The sequence below is a fragment of the Branchiostoma lanceolatum genome, chromosome 19, assembly GCF_035083965.1.
Source record: "Branchiostoma lanceolatum isolate klBraLanc5 chromosome 19, klBraLanc5.hap2, whole genome shotgun sequence".
In the NCBI taxonomy this organism is placed as follows: Eukaryota; Metazoa; Chordata; class Leptocardii; order Amphioxiformes; family Branchiostomatidae; genus Branchiostoma; species Branchiostoma lanceolatum.
The window spans coordinates 6,722,539-6,740,313 of NC_089740.1; the positions used below are offsets into that span (position 1 = coordinate 6,722,539).

General features: G+C 39.6%; 1 protein-coding gene across 2 annotated transcripts in view; it reads left to right on the forward strand.

Moving 5' to 3' along the window:
- Window positions 1–17,775, forward strand: part of LOC136425734 (glutamate receptor 4-like) — a 63,360-nt gene that overhangs the window by 16,561 nt on the left and 29,024 nt on the right. For both annotated transcript variants that reach the window (XM_066414677.1, XM_066414676.1), the window contains exons 2-3: window positions 13,207–13,416; window positions 14,632–14,681. In XM_066414677.1, the coding sequence (XP_066270774.1) occupies window positions 13,207–13,416; window positions 14,632–14,681 (260 nt within the window). The remainder of the gene's footprint in view (window positions 1–13,206; window positions 13,417–14,631; window positions 14,682–17,775) is intronic.

Consider the following 17,775-nt stretch of genomic DNA (forward strand, 5'->3'; position numbering starts at 1 on the left):
TAGAGTCAACTGTATAAAGGGAGTCGGCTATGGAGATCAAATATTGCAACCCTGGATGCAACTGCGGATGAGAATGTTATCCTCCATGGCCAAAGTCCCCCGGTAAATGTTCTCTCTATAGCCGACGCGGTTAGTCTGGTAGAGACTAGTTAAGGCCAAGGAAAAAGATGTTGTGTTTTTGGTTACCCGACCGACCTTAGCGAAGACCTGCCGACCCAAGCCTTTTTTGGGGGTCGACGGCTAGCAAGGGATATAATGGATCACTTTGGCGGAAAGTAGACATAGAAAATAAGAGAAAGCATAATGTTTATTACACAAAGCAGTTGCAAATTGAGAACATATATGCTGTAAATATATTTTGGAAAACGGATACAAATGTCGTAGAATGCCAAAGTCAATTCCAAAGTCAACGAAAAATATGTGAAAAAAACAAAAATTAAGAATCTATTAACCGGTATATATACCATACTCTTTGTGTGTTAAGTTTTGTTAATCCTTCTTGCCCACATAAATTCCATAATGAAAGCAACTTTTTTTTTCCAAACTTTTTTTATTCGCATCAGTTCTGGAGTTCCTAGAGGAAGACATCAATTTAATCAAATCAACATTGCCTTACTAGAAACTGCTACTGTAGACCACCCCCTACAACCTCCGTCTAGTAACCCCTATTCTGCCAATACAGCATTTCCTGGAATAGAAAAGGTAAAAGGTAAAGCGGTCGAACCTCTCGCGTTTTTGACCAAGCACACCGAGTCACCATTACTCTTCTCGATAAGTGTGTTGGGTTCTTTTACGTGCAGAGGTTTGACGGTTGAGGCTTATGCCTGAAGCTCCCTTATAGACAGGGCCGCCGGCTTTACGTCACCATACGAAATGACGAATGCAATCCCTTACAACATGTCCGAGCTGGAGTCGACCCCTAGGGTCCTAGGATCCGTGGAATTTGATTCAGATGGCCAAGCAGCGGGGTTGCGTTACCGCTTGCGCCACGGGAACATGCGTACTGCAATCAATTCAAGCTAACTCTTTCTTGTTACCTCCAATGCCACAAATGACTGTTTTAGTATGCTACCTCCCTCCCGTCAAGCATTTGATCAATATAGTGGAATTTTCCAGCCAAAAATAGAATGGGCATCAGCAAAATTCTACAATACAGCTTATGTTCTTTACCATAGCTAAAATTCAATCACTAACATCATGCAAATTTGCCAGACGTGTATGATAGATCGTGAGTATTGTTTAGTTGAGTCAATATCTAACCAAGATCTAATGAAGATCGATGCTATGTCATAACCTAATGAAAAGGTATGAGAGAAATCAGTCTGTGCAGCCACGCATTATCATTAACTGTAATGTAGAGATCCATTAAATACGATAAGCAATGGTTTTGAAAGCCTTTAATTTGCATACGTCAAAGTGAGGGCTTATTTTAAAACATTTATAACTCTATCAGCAAAGTACTTCCACTCAAGGGGTACAGGTGGTTGATATCAAGTATCGATTTGGAAGTCTGGAAAAACTTGTGGTATGTTGCATGCATTCAATTTTACAATGGATTTTATATTCGGTTTTGATACAATTTAGCTTACAAGCAAGCACAAATTTTTTCTTTTTGCTTTTTGGACAGAGACAATGAAAATGTTGCATTACACTCAACTTACGTCAACAGTGCCACGTACAAAGAACAATAATTTTGATAAAGTAAAGGTGGTCCCATAGTCTTTTTGAGGCCACTGGGGCAGTGCGTTGTCATCCGCAGTGTCTAGGGCATAGTATTGGAAGGCGGAGCCAAACCCTCTCCTTTGACGTCCCGAATCAAAGTCAGGTACCCATTTTTACACCTGGGTCGAGTAAGAAAAGTCGTAAAAAGTGGCTTTCCTAGTGGCACAACATCGGTGGCATATCAGAGGATGCGAACCCAGAACCTCTGGGCCAAACACCCTAACCGTTGCGCCAATACGGCGCCACGAAGCACGGGTTGGAGAATGAATCGGCTGTCGGAGAGCGGGTACCAATCAGATGATGGCAATAATCTCCTCTTTGAGTCTTTCAACCTTTTTGAGAGTACATCTAACAAAGTACAATCAAGCATGTAGGTATCCAAGGAGGCACACGTGATCACTGACCTATAATAAAAGATGGATCAACCTTTTCCGCAGTTTCATCTACGAAAGTGTCCATAGATCCCCAGACAATCCCGCTGCACTATCGGGGAGTGCTGTTTGGAAGGTGACCTTGGTTCTCATTTGCTCTAGGGCTTACCAATGTCTGCCTTTGGAGTATTCTGATGGATATGATATGCCCTAACATATCTACCAAAAATAGCATAATACTGAACATCAAAACAACGGGGAATCAGGAAGCAAAGTGCATGTAACTGAGAAAGCTCTTGGGGCCAAGAGAGTGCCTCACCTGCAATGAATCAATAGGTATTGAGCTAAAGGGAATAAGTGGGGTAAGAATTTAAAGGCAAATTAAGTTAGAAGTAGCAAACGTAACATCCGTAATGTGAAGGGATGGTTAGCAAAATGGACAACTATATCAACCAACTTATTAGAAAGTAAAGCTAAATTCAACTGGATGAAACTGTTGGAGGGAAAAAAGGGAGGTAAACATGCACGATTCTTACCACACCTAGGCGTCTAACAACCCGTCAATTTATAACCGTGTGGGCTCGAAGACAAGTATAGTATTGAATAAAGAATCTATGTATTATACAGAAATTTGTCTCTCTTATATGGGTCAGTTTATTAATAGGCGGGTCATTAACGTTATTATCACATAGCTTATCTAAACTGACCCATATAAGAGAGACAAATTTCTGTATAATACATAGATTCTTTATTCAATACTATACTTGTCTTCGAGCCCACACGGTTATAAATTGACGGGTTGTTAGACGCCTAGGTGTGGTAAGAATCGTGCATGTTTACCTCCCTTTTGCTTGTAGTTTCCCGGATAATTATTGCTCAAGCCGGAAAAGAAATCCCACAGAAGCGTACACATATCGAGCCGAGATCATTGTAGGTACAAACCTGTAAGAATTTGGGCGATTTTGACCGTAATTCTTTCGATGCCAACACATCGGTTTGGGGAAGTTACGTGTTCGCCCTAGGGAGGGGGGCGTTTGTTTTGAACAATGCGACGTCACTTTGCCGGCAATAATTCAATTTTCGCCAGGTAAACCCCCTCAGAAACGTGAACATACCGGCCTGGGGTCCTCTTGGGTAGAAACGTAGGAGGTTTTATGGGCGATTTCTTTGTCTGCCAAGATTTGCTACTTCGGGAAATACAATGTGATGAGTGGGGAGGGGACTCTGTGTGCCCGCTGCTTCTTGTTGGTCACACTCGTCAGCTTCCTTGCCCCTTAACTGCTGAAGCATGTGCCTGGGGGTCTCCCCAACTTCCCATGACCCGAAAACTGACTCTAAGTCGGCGTCTGTCACTTCCTCGACGTAAAACTGTGGGACAGGTGATGATGCCCGACAATTTTGCAACAACTATCGCCTGGGGACGGTTCCACTCTCTCGGTAGGGGTGTGAATGTTTTTAGTCCTCTCGTTTGAATTTCACTTAAATTGAAATTTGTTCATTTTTTTCACGTATTCTAAAAAGATTTTGTGAATTTTGAGAAAATATATTTTTCTAAACAAGGGTAAGAAAAAGATTCATCAAAAAGACACCCTCCTCTACAAAATGGAATAAGTGGTGTGTTATAGCACGGGTGTGTTATGGCCCCATAACACATGGGCAATGGAGGCTTCTGATTGGTCGACGCCATCTAGCTATGTGATAATTGATCCTATTACTTGGTACCGTATAGTCATTTTCCGTATCAAATTTGGTAAACGCTGCTAAACGCTGCCTGTTTCTACCACAAGGTATGCTAAATATTTTGGGATTCATGAATTCACTCTTAACCTGTTCAGAAAAAGGTGATGACGTATAGAAACATCTGCATATGTATTCGCATAATTGCATTGCTACCCATTTCAATGCACATTTCACATTAGAAATTTATTTTGGACTGCTATCACATTTCTACAGTTGCGCAATTTGAAAAAAAAGATAGTTTGCAATTTTGATATCAGGCATCTCATAAGAACCCATTGGGCACATTCATTAATGTCATTGACAGAACTCTGATGTAGTTATCATTGTAACGTATTGCAAACTACTTTGAACATAACGGTTTTTAATGGACTTTTCACATGCGAATCTGCGTTTATCTTACCCAAAACATATGGTTCACCGAACGTCATCATACGTCATCGATTTTGAAATGCAATTAACGTTTGGCTAACCGAATACTACCTACGTCATCAATAGTAATTCCATAATCAGCAGAAAGCAGCCTTCCTTGCACTGCCAACCATGACGTCATATCCTCGGGGAGGGGGGGTACTATACGTTTCTTGTGTTTGAGAAAAACGTAATTTCAATTTCTAAAGCTTGGAAAAATGTACATTTTGAATCTTTATGAAATAAGCAATGTCTATGAAACACCAAATACATTTCTTGTGTTGGAAATTACAGTTAAAACTTGTTTAAGAATGATCTCTACCAACACAGATGAACTTTAAGCTAACATTTCTGTGAGGTTAAGTACAAAACGTAGCGCACTTATTGCTTTCATCAACACCCAATAGCAGAGTCCTCTAGATGTGTTGATCTGCCAAAAGTACTTTCGTAAAAAGTCAACAAAAAGCATACGTGAATAGGTATTTTAATACCTATTCACGTATGCTTTTTGTTGACCTTTTACGAAAATACTTTGATAGGCACTTTGATTAATACCTTTGATAGATTTCTTAATAGATATTATCTATTAATATCTATTATTAACTTTGATAGGCACATCTATGTCAGAAGGTATTAATAGATGTGCCTATCAAAGTTCCATGTAATGACAAGTGAGTACGATGGTCGTAGTTATTCAAGAGAGGACTAATGTAATAAATTTGCTTGACCATTTTCTGGTTTTCATTTCTGTACAAATGTAAAAATCCTAAAGTGGCTAAACCAATCACTCGCCTTGACACGACCGGTCTAAAAGCCAGAATACTGCAATTTCATGGGATGGATATTAGCTTAGCTGGGGTTGGCTGTATCTTGTTTGACTCGCTCTTTAACCTCTAACTGTCACCCCGTGTTTCTATCAAAAGGTCATAAATGTTGTAGAAGAGAACTGACGTCATGTAACCGTTAGTACCTGTAATCTCCAAGCAGATCTTGGGGTGAAAGATCGTAACGGTTTCTGACCGGCCGGTTTTTCTGACAGTCCTTCACCTGATTGGAAAAATGGCTGACAAAGAAGCCCTGACAGTGAGACTATTATACCATTATTCACCCCAACATCTGCTTGGAGCTTGTTCATGTAGTATCAAGTTTGAAACATGAAATACGGCTATGCCCTTTGCTGACTTTTAACCAAGTAAGCCTGTCTTGGCCCTGTATTTGTAAGGATATGTATGCTAACATAACGTTATAATCCTCGACTGATGCGAACGAAAATGACATCTTATCGGCAAGGTTCAGCTGCTCTTTTGCCTTAAAGCCAGGGGACTAGTTGACCCTCTGTGTGGGTTTGAAGGACGTCTAATTCTGTTCGGGAAATCCGACCTTAGTGCCCGGGCATACCCAACTAGCCGCCCGCCGCCAGGTTGAATCACGGCATCCCCCCTGAACTAATTGGTTTCTGGCCGTGTGCACCTGCCAGCATAACTCGTACCTCTCTCTTCAACTCTCAAGTCTAATTCAAGTTTAACGTACCGTGAATACCAAACCACGGCAAGTTGAAAACAGACGGCGGATGGCACAAACTTCATGCCAAATCATGGCACATGACAGATTGATGAAGTCACGTGTCCGCAAGGTCACGTGACCGAAGTGATTGGTCATTTGAACAATGAAGAAGAATGTAGTAAATTCCAATGCACTAACCCATGTTTTGAAAGAAAGTTTTAGCTCATTGCTTTGTCAACGACCACCGAGGTGCACAGTTGAGGTATACTAGCTTCTTTCAAATGTGTTTTTTACGAGATTTAATGATTCATTTTCACTTCGTACGGGTAACTCAAAGACTGAAAAGTTACGATATGAAAAAAAAACATTCACACAGGAAAAAATAGATAGATAAATAAACCAAGATACAAAAAAATGAATTGTTCTTGTGGGCCACCGTACGATATCATCATTATTCGCCACTGTTAAAAAGACATTTACTGGATGCTGGTTTGGAAATTTCTAACACTATATCATACATATTTGTAGCTGACCTATACACCACAAGGGAATACGTACGTTAATCCGTTATTTCCTAGACTATCCAGACAGTTATGCGTAAAACTATATTTTGTTGCCTCCAAGCCATTTATGATTATGCATTAAACAATAATTTCGGAAGGCTAGTAATTCATCACGAGGGAATCATGTTAGAAGCAATTTTCTTTTGTAATTGTTTCTATACTTTTGGGGTCAAAAGATCGATATTCAAGGTATGCCCTAGATTCAAGTCGGTAATACTATACAAATGAAAATAGTATATTGCTTTTGAAAACCACCTTTCATCACAAAGGAATTATGATACACAATTTTCCCAGAAATATTAAGATACTTTAAGGTCGATTTGGTCAATCGATCGATAATGCCTTGAAAGCACTCAGCATAAAACAAATGTATATATCACTTTTTATTATCGAGGGAATATTATGAAGAGCAATTTTCCAGAAATAGTTAGATATTTGAGAGTCGATCGATGGCTACGTCCTGCAAGCCACTGTACATGAATCTTTTGAAACTTATAGCTATAAGGGCTTATCAAGTTCCACACTAGGGCAAATTCTTCGTAAGGTAATACTAGTAGTTCAAGGAACGTCGGTTATTTGTACTAAGGAGCGTCAAATGTTTCCTAAGATTAATATCATTCACTAGGATTTGGTACATGTTTATGTTATGTATATGACATTAGGTTGTATTGCTGCGTAAATGCATCATCAAAAAGAGTGGGGTTTGATTATGTAATTTGATTTTTTTTTCACTTTTGTTTTCGTATGTATGCATATGTTCTAATGATTCATTTGTTTATGGCACCATATATAGCATGTTTTGTCCATTGTATTTCGCTGTAGCTGTTTGCGATAAGTTAAAAAATTAACTGATTGGATAGCGTTGGATTGTTGCGGTTTTTCTTTAGAGGTGAACAAGCTTGCTTGTCATTTTGTGTACTATGTGGAGTCCTTTTTATCTTTTCCGGCGTCGTTACCGACTATTTGATTATGCTTAATAAGAAGAATGTATGTTTTCATACCCCACCTCACATACCCCAATTAACAGGCTCGTTAAACTAATAAGTGTCACATCCATGGCTGCATGCTTGTCGCGAACGTCATTTAGAATTAACCAACGAATACATTAAATGATTCTGCACATGGGTATGGCTCTCAAGACACATGCGTGCAGAGAATTAATACATTCTATTTACAGATCATGACGTATGATTTATAATAGACTCGTCAAAATTATTGCACAACTTGCCCAATGACAAGGTGACTATATTTTGTACACATCACTTTATCTGTAACATGCTTACCATAACCTTAGACAATAGGGATTTCATATCGATGTAACATGAATATGATTAGAAAGCACTCATTTTAGGATATGATTGAACAGAATTCTAATGAATAATAGTCCATAGATAGTCCCCTAACGTCCTCTCCACACAATGATAATATTCTACTGTCTGCTCACTATCACTATTGTCACACGTTTATCTATAGCTTTGAAACAAATATATTGTATAGGAATGTGAATGTGAACTAATACGTATGTATGACGTGATCCTAGGATTTGAATATGGCACTATGATGATAGTCCTAATAATCTCCATAACGATGATAAAGTTAACAATTGTATGTGATGCAACGCATTGCAACCTTAATTCATTGTAGGAAAGTAGTTTACTCTTCAAAAGACTGAATGGTACAAGATGAAACTATAAAGTTCAAACTAAAATCTCTGTCGTCTTATTTCTTTCTGTAGATACAGAACAATAGTTTAAATGTTAGGATTATCACATGACTGGCGTAATCTTCAACTAAACCAGACAGTCGCTTTGCGCCAATAATAATACTTCTGGGCAAATTAAAGAGAAAAAAACCTTGCCATTGCCCTTAGGAATCGATGATTGCATACCCAGACCAAGAAAACCTTTGACACACAAGTAATGGGACACGGGTGATTTTGCCAGGGGGCACAGCGCAGGGCAAGACGATGCTAAAAATAGACTCTCGTCGATTATATGTAATTCTAGATCCTTGGCTTGGAAAACGTGGTTATGCCCTTCCCATTTCATCTTGTGTGTTGCCTCCATTTATCGTCTACATCCGTTTGGGGTTCTTTCTAACCTTCTCCCTGCTGCCTAACTCTGTAAGTAATAGAGAATGGGGTACCAAACGGCTACTTTAGTGCGGTAAAGGTTAAGACAGGAAGAGCTTATGTTTCCAAACCGGGGCCCAGGGCCAAGTCGAGCTGTATGAAAAATATAAGTGTATATCAAGAAATATACAAAAATATGCTCATGCCTTTCTTCGGTTTTGTGTGTTTGCTGTCTTTAATATTATACTTCTCGTTCCCGCAAACTGCATGGCCGGGTACCAGTGTGGAAAATATGATTAAATCATAAACAAGACAGGACAGTAAAAACTACACCTGACTAGCTCTATCTGGAAGTGTCAGGTTTCATCCCGTGTCTAACTTGCTGAAAAAAAAAAGTTTCCAAAGAATGCGGATGTAGATAAAACTTGCATGTGAGTAGTCGGTGTCAGCTTTATTGTACATGAAGAATTATCAATTTACAAGCATTGTTTTCAAATTCTCAAATGTTCCAAACTATGAAGCATTTTGCTTAATTCTGATGCAAGCAGATGTCTTTTTTTCTCGATCAAGAGAAGAGCCACAGTATTGCAAGATGTCCTAGGTTTCTTGATGTAACGTTTTTTTATCAACCGATGGCTCTTCATCAGCACTCTATAACTTGTAATGCCATTTTGCCTGAGCAAATCTGGTGTAAAAGAATGCCCTTCAATGCTAAGCCCAATTCCAAGCGGTATCAGTTGTTGATGCAGATTAAAGTACTGAAAGCAGACTCAGGTGTTGCCTCCAAGCTATTATGTAAAATGCATAACGTGTTGCTTTATACTTGAATAAAAAAACAAGGCAAACTGACCTATTCCAATTACTGGCGAAGATATTTGCACTAAACTAATAGAAATGAATATCGCACGGTTCGGGGTCAAGACAGCCAAAACTTTCCAGCTCCAACAGCTATTTATTAGCAGTGCATCAATGTCTTAATGTCCCATCTTCCCATCTATCATCCCCGAATATGTCTGCCTACATATCTAAGATGGAGTAGTCACGATAAGTCAAACGTCAAAAGAGCTTTATCAGCATATGACAGGCAATCAACAGTCTCAATTATAGCTAATCCATACAGCCCATTCATTCAAAACATTCATAGTTTTCAAAAGAAACGACCTCAAAATCACAGAAAACAGGTATACAATTACAAACGTTAAATACGTACTGTATGTAATCAGGATACATAGATTATAAGAATGGTTATATTCAATACGGAGATATTCGACCAAATTGCCTACGAGATTTGTTGTGGAGCAGCGTCGGTACATAAAAGACTCTTTAAGTTTCTCTTAAGATACCATTTTGTAAACAGATTTTACCTCATTAACATTTTTAACTCATCAATGTGACATCGGACAGGGAGGAACCTGTTTAGTCATTCAGCCACTGTAAATAGGGGATAAGTAATTAGGCAAGCTGTACAAAGGTTTGAGAGAGAATATGCCAGGCCCTTACAACAATGACAGTTATGTACCGCTGGGTTATTAAGTCTAAGTAAAGTGAAGGCCAAGTATTGAACCCTGCGGTTCGTCTGACTCTGATAAAACTCCTGGTAGATTCTAGAGCGTTTGCCTACTGCAATTAATTTGCATATTCATAAATAGCATATTGGTGATGGCGCCATGGTTGATTATCTCTATTACCTGGGCCCAGTCATAATTGTGGTCTGTGCATTACAAGTGGATTATGGGATTATGGCAATCGTATTGAAATTTACGATGGGATCAACCCTTCGTACCGATGTAAATGCCATACGTTGACCACCAAGACACCGGGTTTAGACCAATATAAGCACAGGTAAAGAATTAGGATTTTGCAATGTTTTGTGTTTTATTTGCAAACAGTGAAGTATGGTTAAGTCTATATATAGCTGCTCAAATGACAAATTTCTTATGTTGAGCAGACAAAGACTGATAAGAGTGAAGACAGGGTAAACAATCTTTTAAATATTTCAAGCCGTTTCATTCTGGATTAAAAGTTTTTCCATTTTCTAATGGTTTATTCTTTTCATTATGGGATATTACTAACCTAGCTAGCAATTTTAAAAACGGAAAAAGAAAATATTGTTATGTGTTTCCAAAGCGAAGCGGACTTCCCTTTGAAACGTTATGAGCTTCTAACAACTTAGATGTGAAAATCAACATAATTTCACGGACTTTTCTCGGATCAAATTGCATGCTGAGTGACGATGGCTGTGATTGGTAGCTCAATGAAGCAAATAAATCATTACCATGGCAACATATACTAGACACACTAGCACTATACATATACCCGAATATGGTAATTATGTTGTTTTGCTCCCTTTGCTGCCTATGGTGCCCACGTTTCCCAGTGAAAAAGCCTTTTCGGCACCTATGGCTTAAACCATATCCCTCACGGGTAAAATACTCTGTCATCAAGGCTTATCCAATAATGATTAACAAAGGTTGCACATATAGTCGTTGATCCAGGTCATCCAAGCTTTGATTGTCGGGAACGACAGTTACAAATTACCTGTAACCAACCATTACTCATCCCGGCGCCACAATACATTCGACCTGGTTAATGCGTGCCCCATTGGTTGGTTTGAAATAGTGCCGTTAGCTTCGTTTAATGACCTTCTTCACCAACTTGAAGGTTTCAATGAAGATTTTCAGTGGACATCTGTACATGAAGAATTATTCAACGGGAGTTTCTGGTAACATAAATGTCGGTACACTTACAAGAACAATTTTTTTTAATCATGTTTATTGACACAACTTAAGGTCTTCTACAACTATACATGCAAGCAAACAATTGGATACAAAAGAATCAACCTACGTATATGTATATGGATAATTCAACATGTCGAGTTTAACGTATCACTTATATATAACGTGGTATAACAAGCTAAAACAATCTAAAATCCTCACTGAAATGAATTTTGTGCACAGAAATGGCCCTCTAACGTAATAACAGGTTTGGTAAATGACCAGTTGAAGACTGGAAAAAGAATCGAACCCCTTAAAGCGTCCATTGGTCTTTATAATGCACCGATCAGCAATGTGCTTTTGACGTAAACGGTACTCAAGGGTGAATAAAGACTATAACTGTTGCTAGTTACTGCTATTATTGAAGAATAATGAACTGTAAGTGCTCGGCAATCGTTACGTCCATGATTATTGTACTCATATGTATCACTGATATAATGAGGCAGGTGCGTGGATCATTGCACGGAGGTTTACACTGGAAAGGCTAAGATGACCGTCTTGAAGCAAACTAGTAAACTAAAAGGCTAGCAATTAGTATCTGATGCCTATGAAAAATTGTCTAATACATACCGTTGATCCGAAGAATCTCTTTTTCACTAAAAACCATTATATAGATATAATTCATTACTTTGCCTATTTTGAATTTGGGGTTTGCAGCAATTTTAGTCAATGGCATTGGTCATTTAGCTGGTATCTTTAGGCATAGATAAGACCATTATAGCTTGAGTTAAAGAAAAGTAGCTGCTTTGGCACAAGCAGAAATCAAAGTGTGCTGATGTTAAAGACAGGTTCCAGATACCTCTACGCCATATCTTGGGATGGTGACTGTACATGTGTCCCCTGAGTTGATCAAGCATTCATAACTGTTTAGATGAACACAACATGCTGTCAGCTCGTCAGCAATAACCTAAATTGAAATGCTTATATATAATTATAACAGCTAACCAATGTACAGTGCAAGCGTTTACCACTCAGTAACCGTAATCGAAAGGCTTAGATACAATTATAATATCTAACCATCTACAGTGCAAGCATAACCAATGTACAGTGTAAGCATTTATCACTCCGTAACCGTCATTTAAAGGTATGTATATATATATATTTATAACAGCTTACCAATGTGTAAGCATCTACCACAATGACTCCGTAACCTAATAAAAAAAGCTTATATATACTTTTAATAGCTAACCAATGTACAGTGCAAATAATTTAACACTCCGTAATATTACCGTAAACAAAAGTCTTATATATATAGTGATAATAGCTAACCAATGTACAGTCTACCACTCTATAACCGCAAACGGCTTTTATATGATTATCATAGCTAACCTATGTACAGTGCAAGCATTGGCCACTCCCTAAACGTAATCAAAAGGCTTATATCATTAAAAAAGCTAACCAATGTACAGTGTAAGTAGTTATCACTCCTTGAACATTTGTGATATTGCTTTTTGCTCATCTCAATCAGATTAATGAGTCAAAAAGCAATAAACACAGTGTTATGCATGGTTTCTTTTGGAGATTATCTTGCGGGTGTAATCAGCGATTTGCTTTATTACGAGGTCTTCAGAACGCTGTGGTTAACACACGTTTTTAGTCATAGTTTATCATGGCAAAATCGCTTCTGGGGATGAGAGTAGTTGGCCTGTACATCTTAATGTTACAACCTCCCTGTGCACATGGTTATCAGGTTTGTAGTAAGGCCATGTTAATTTGATCATATAGATGGCATCCGCGCTCGCATCAATTTTCGTCTGTTTCCGCAAAAAAAGTTTTCGACCAATTTGAAGAATCTATTATTCGGTAGACCATACTCTGTGCATGTGTATAGTCATTTGCTTACCTTCCTGACCTCGTAGATGTCGTAATGCCTTGAAGGCATTTTTTCCAAACTTTTTTTATTCGCATGCCCGCATCAGTTTTGGGGTTCCCAGAGGATGCCATCCATATAATCAAATCAACATAGCCTGAACTGATGTCTACGGGACATTGGATGCCTTCAATGTAAAACCTAAAGTACTTTTGAATTAAAGAACACTGTTGTTATTTTACAGGAAACCCACCACCGCCTGGAGAAACTGGCAACTCAGACCACCAGTGGCTTCAGGTCATTGCCAGGAGGGGGAATAGAACAAAATCCTCCACTTGGCCACTCTCGCCTTCTTCAAGCTCTGGCCACGTGACAAGACATGATGTCCAATCTACCAACACTCTCCAAAGCCCGAATGGACAGGGAAGTCATGATCAGCCCTTTTTCCGAAAAGGTAAGAACTTCATACATGGTACCCATATCTGTTTCTATTGCCACACAGCTTTTGTGAAACAACCTATATGTAAACTGTTCCCGCAAAAGCCATTTTACATTATTTACAACAAAGTGTTTTGCTGTAGTGCATCAAGTCGAATACAGCGTCGTGCAGACTCAATTTCAATGCCACAACCAATGCGTTTTATATATGTAAAATGTAGGAGGCAGAGTTTCTCAAAATTGACTGAGAAATAAGAGGAATGGGTGGAGAAGAGAGTTTGCGAGTCAATGTCCATGCTCAAATGGATTTGAGCCTCTCTTTACAACCAAACTAGATTTGAACAGCCTCGAGGTACTAGGATTGCCTTCAAACAACTCTAGTTCAGCACGCAAACACCTCTCTCTCCGAGCAAAAGATCCCATATGAAAATGTAAGGAAATAGAAGAGAGGGGTTCTCCAATGGAAAGTGAAGACAAACTCCAGTTGTTGCCGTGGTCGAGAAACGATCTTTATTCCACACTCACATGTTCTCTCCTCTCTATTCCTCGAGCCGGTCTGTCTTGTCTAATATACTGTGTTCCTGATTTTATACGTTTCTCAACATCTTCAAGATTAGTCATGAAGGATGTAGCAAAGGAGTTACAGTCTCAGGGGCAATGGCGAGCCTAGTGCCAACTTGCACAGCCTTGTACAGGATTAGTCATACACACGTGTCATGCACCGAGTGCATTTCTCAGAAAGATAGGGGTGTCCTCTACTTACGGACATATTTCAATATGTGCTATATTACAAAAACGCCAGGGAGTAAAAGCATTAGGCGTGATACCCATGATTCCCGTGTCATGTCATGTCATGTCAAGGGGAACAGGCCGTCATGTGTGAATGCCCCTTATGAAGTCACACTGCATGGGGAAGACCCTCGTGTCACGTGACCTGTGTGACCTCTGACTTCCAGATCACGTGACGACTAATTCTAAGCTGATCAAAAATGGCGGATGCTGTTGTTGTTTTGTTATTTATTCATTTGCACATCAAGAAATATATGATACATGATACGATAAACAATAGATAATAGGTGCAAGAGGAGGGAAAAGTGTTGCCGTTGCCGTTTGAAAGTCTTTTCATCAAGAAACTTTCACAGTCGTGTGTACCAGTCTTAATTCTTAATGATAAAACCGAGAGTTAAGTTGGTATATTACTCATGTTGCTGCGATTTTGCCGTTATCACAGGGCGTAAGTACAAGATGAGGGGGATCTTCCTACGAGGAGTTACTCTGGAGGTAACGTTTAATCATTTTCCCAGTGTGATACACAGTAAGCTTTATCACAAAAGTACAGCAACTTTCGTAAGATCGTCTAAAACTATACATAAAAACAAACACTCACTCACTCACTCTCTCCCATAGCTTAGTCAGCCGTCGGGGCAGCAAAGCGTTCAGTAAAGGTTCTCCACTGCTGGCGGTCTTCCGCCAGTCTGGTCATCTGGTTGGCTGAATGACCGGTCCACTCCTTTAGGTCTGTGATCCACGACCGACGGGGACGTCCCCGCGGCCGCGCACCCTCCGCTTTTCCCTGAAGAATTGTGTGTGAAAGTGTGCCAAAACAAACAAGTGGACACAAATAAATCAATCTAAACGTACCTAGTACGTACAAGTATATGAAACAATCAACATGTTTGAGTTTAACATATCGTTTACACTACAGGTTCTAGTATCTAAACATTCTTTGATGTATTTACCTATTTGTATGCAATCTCCTGTGATATAATTTCTCAACATGTGTGGTAATTTCATTTGTGTTACCAAAAAAGCAAAGCCCACACCCAGACACAAAGTACAGATGAATAGGATACGTAGATGTTGTTGATTTTAACTTGAAACACATGACACGTGACTCGATCTAGAAGTGGGTTACATGTGCCAAGATGTTTGCTGCCCTTTTCAATATGTACTGGTGATTGGCAGGTGCAAGCAGGCCGTGTGTCCAACAGTCGACCTTGCCCAATGACACAATGTGCTCAGGTGAAGGTGCCCGAAAGTGTTTCCTCGTAATTTAAAAAGAATACCAGCAAACTACCTACGTGTATGGACACATTATGGATTTTCACATACCCGCAGTGCACTAGAGCTTCTAAGAAACCGTTTGTTTTTATGTACACGTACTTTATAGCTTGTTGTACTGTCCGACATGTCAAAATTCCAGTCTTGTCCTTGTCAGTAGAACCATCCCTTTGTAATAGCCACAGGCTAGTTGGACAGCCATGGCTGTGTGTGCTGAACAACCAAGCCAATAAATAGATAGATAGATAGATAGATAAGGAAACCGTTATTTTTCTTTTTATTCGTTTACTGCAATAGTCTTTATTTCCAAGTCTAGTGATCCAAGCCCATGGCTCTAATTTTCTTGGAACTGGAGACTCCCAACTAAGATGAAATGGGCTGGCTTACTTCCAAAGCAAGTGATGGCAATCTCTATTACGTTCAATGTAATTATGTGACAGACTTGCTACCAACAACCCTAAGGGCCATCTTCACGCTCTTCATATGCGAAGCTTCCCGGTAGGAAATGATTTATCGCATTGCTGGGGATTGCCTATCTGCTAATATATCATCCTGAAGTCATACGTCGCAGTGCTTTCTGCAATAAGTGCATGTTGCCATGGGCCATAATTCCCAGACGACAACATAATGGCTTTTTGTGTTGAGCTTTAAATGTCGAGCAAGGGTGTAGCACCCTATTTCACATGGGGCGAAAGTACATGGATAATAGACCTCGGATCTTTGGTGGCAAGGCGGTATTGTGGTTAGGGTTGTTGTCTTAGAATCCAGAGGTTCTTGCTCTGACAGGCCTCAATGTTGTGCCCTTGGGAAAGCCACTTAAAACCTATTTCCTCACTCCACTCAGATGGGATGGAGAAGAGTCACACTTCGAGCACTTTAACCTCCTCCATGCTGCCTTACCCCATAACCAATACAAATGCAAGCTTTTTCAGATGCCACAGCTCCATCATTCTTCCAACCTCTAATAATTATTTCAAAGGGTTGCGTTTCTTTGAACCATGAGAGTGTGGGGCTGACACGATGCATCACCGAACCTGACAGAGTGACAGAGGCAGAAGGGTAAATGATCACAGCAGTACGTTCGTATGCCACCTTAGTCCCTCGTGACACCACGTGACTTGATCAAAGTAACGTTCATAGCTGTACAAAGAGTCTTCACCGCATACAGATTACTCATAACGCCATTATGGAAAAGACGACAGGTTAATATACACTTTAACGTACGTCTTAACATTCTGTGCTAGCATGCTACGTAGGCTAACAGATGGGGCCCTCTGGTGACAATGAGTAGCGGTCTGGGGGTTCTTAAGGATTTAGGAAGGAAGCAATACAGAGCACCTCATTTGTAAAACGCAAGGAAGGTGCAACATATTAGACAATAGTTTGATGCAAATAAGTCCATTCTGACTGACATTCTCTCTGATACACTAAACTATTAAGAGAACATCGTACACAGTTAATATGACCAGCTTCAATAATCATTTCAAAGGGTTGCAATTCATGAACAGTGGGAGGTTTGGGGCTTACACGATGCATCATCGAACCTGACAGAGTGACAGAGGCAGAAGGGTAAATGATCACAGCAGTACGTTCGTATGCCACTTTAGTCCCTCGTGACAATGTGTGACTTGATCAAAAGTAACGTTCACAGCTGTACAAAGGGTCTTCTCCGCGTACATATGACTCATAACGCCATGATGGAGAAGACGACAGGTTAATATACACTTAAACGTACGTCTTAACATACGGTGCTACTTAGGATAATAGATGGCCCCCTGGTGACAATGAGTAGCGGTCTGGGGGTTCTTAAGGATTTAGGAAGAAAGCAATACAGAGTACCTTATTTGTAAAACGCAAGGAAGGTTTCAGAATAAAGTTTGAGGTAAAGAATTCCCTTCTGACTGATATACTTTAATAAGCTATTAACAGAACAGCATAGTCAGCAACTTTAAAGATGACCGGCTTTTGCAACATCAGAAGAGCACAATAGTGACAAAATAGATGGATTTGTCAAAGAATGGGGTAAATTATGCATTCTTTCAAATTGTTTTTAAAGAAAGTCAGAAAAAGGGGGTTTCCTTCTTTTAATGTAACTAATTCGTGCATTATGAGTTCTCTGCTTAGCATCCAGCTTTATGAAAGCGTATACATGTGCAGCAGTTAAGCACACACCATTGCGAGTAGACTAGCCCTCTGCTGTAGTTCTTGCACAGCTGTGTGGCCCAAGGGCTATAGAAAAGAAGATGGGCGCCTCCCTATCCATACATACATGGTGCTGAAAATAGTTCAACTTTAAGTAACCTGATTGGCGCTT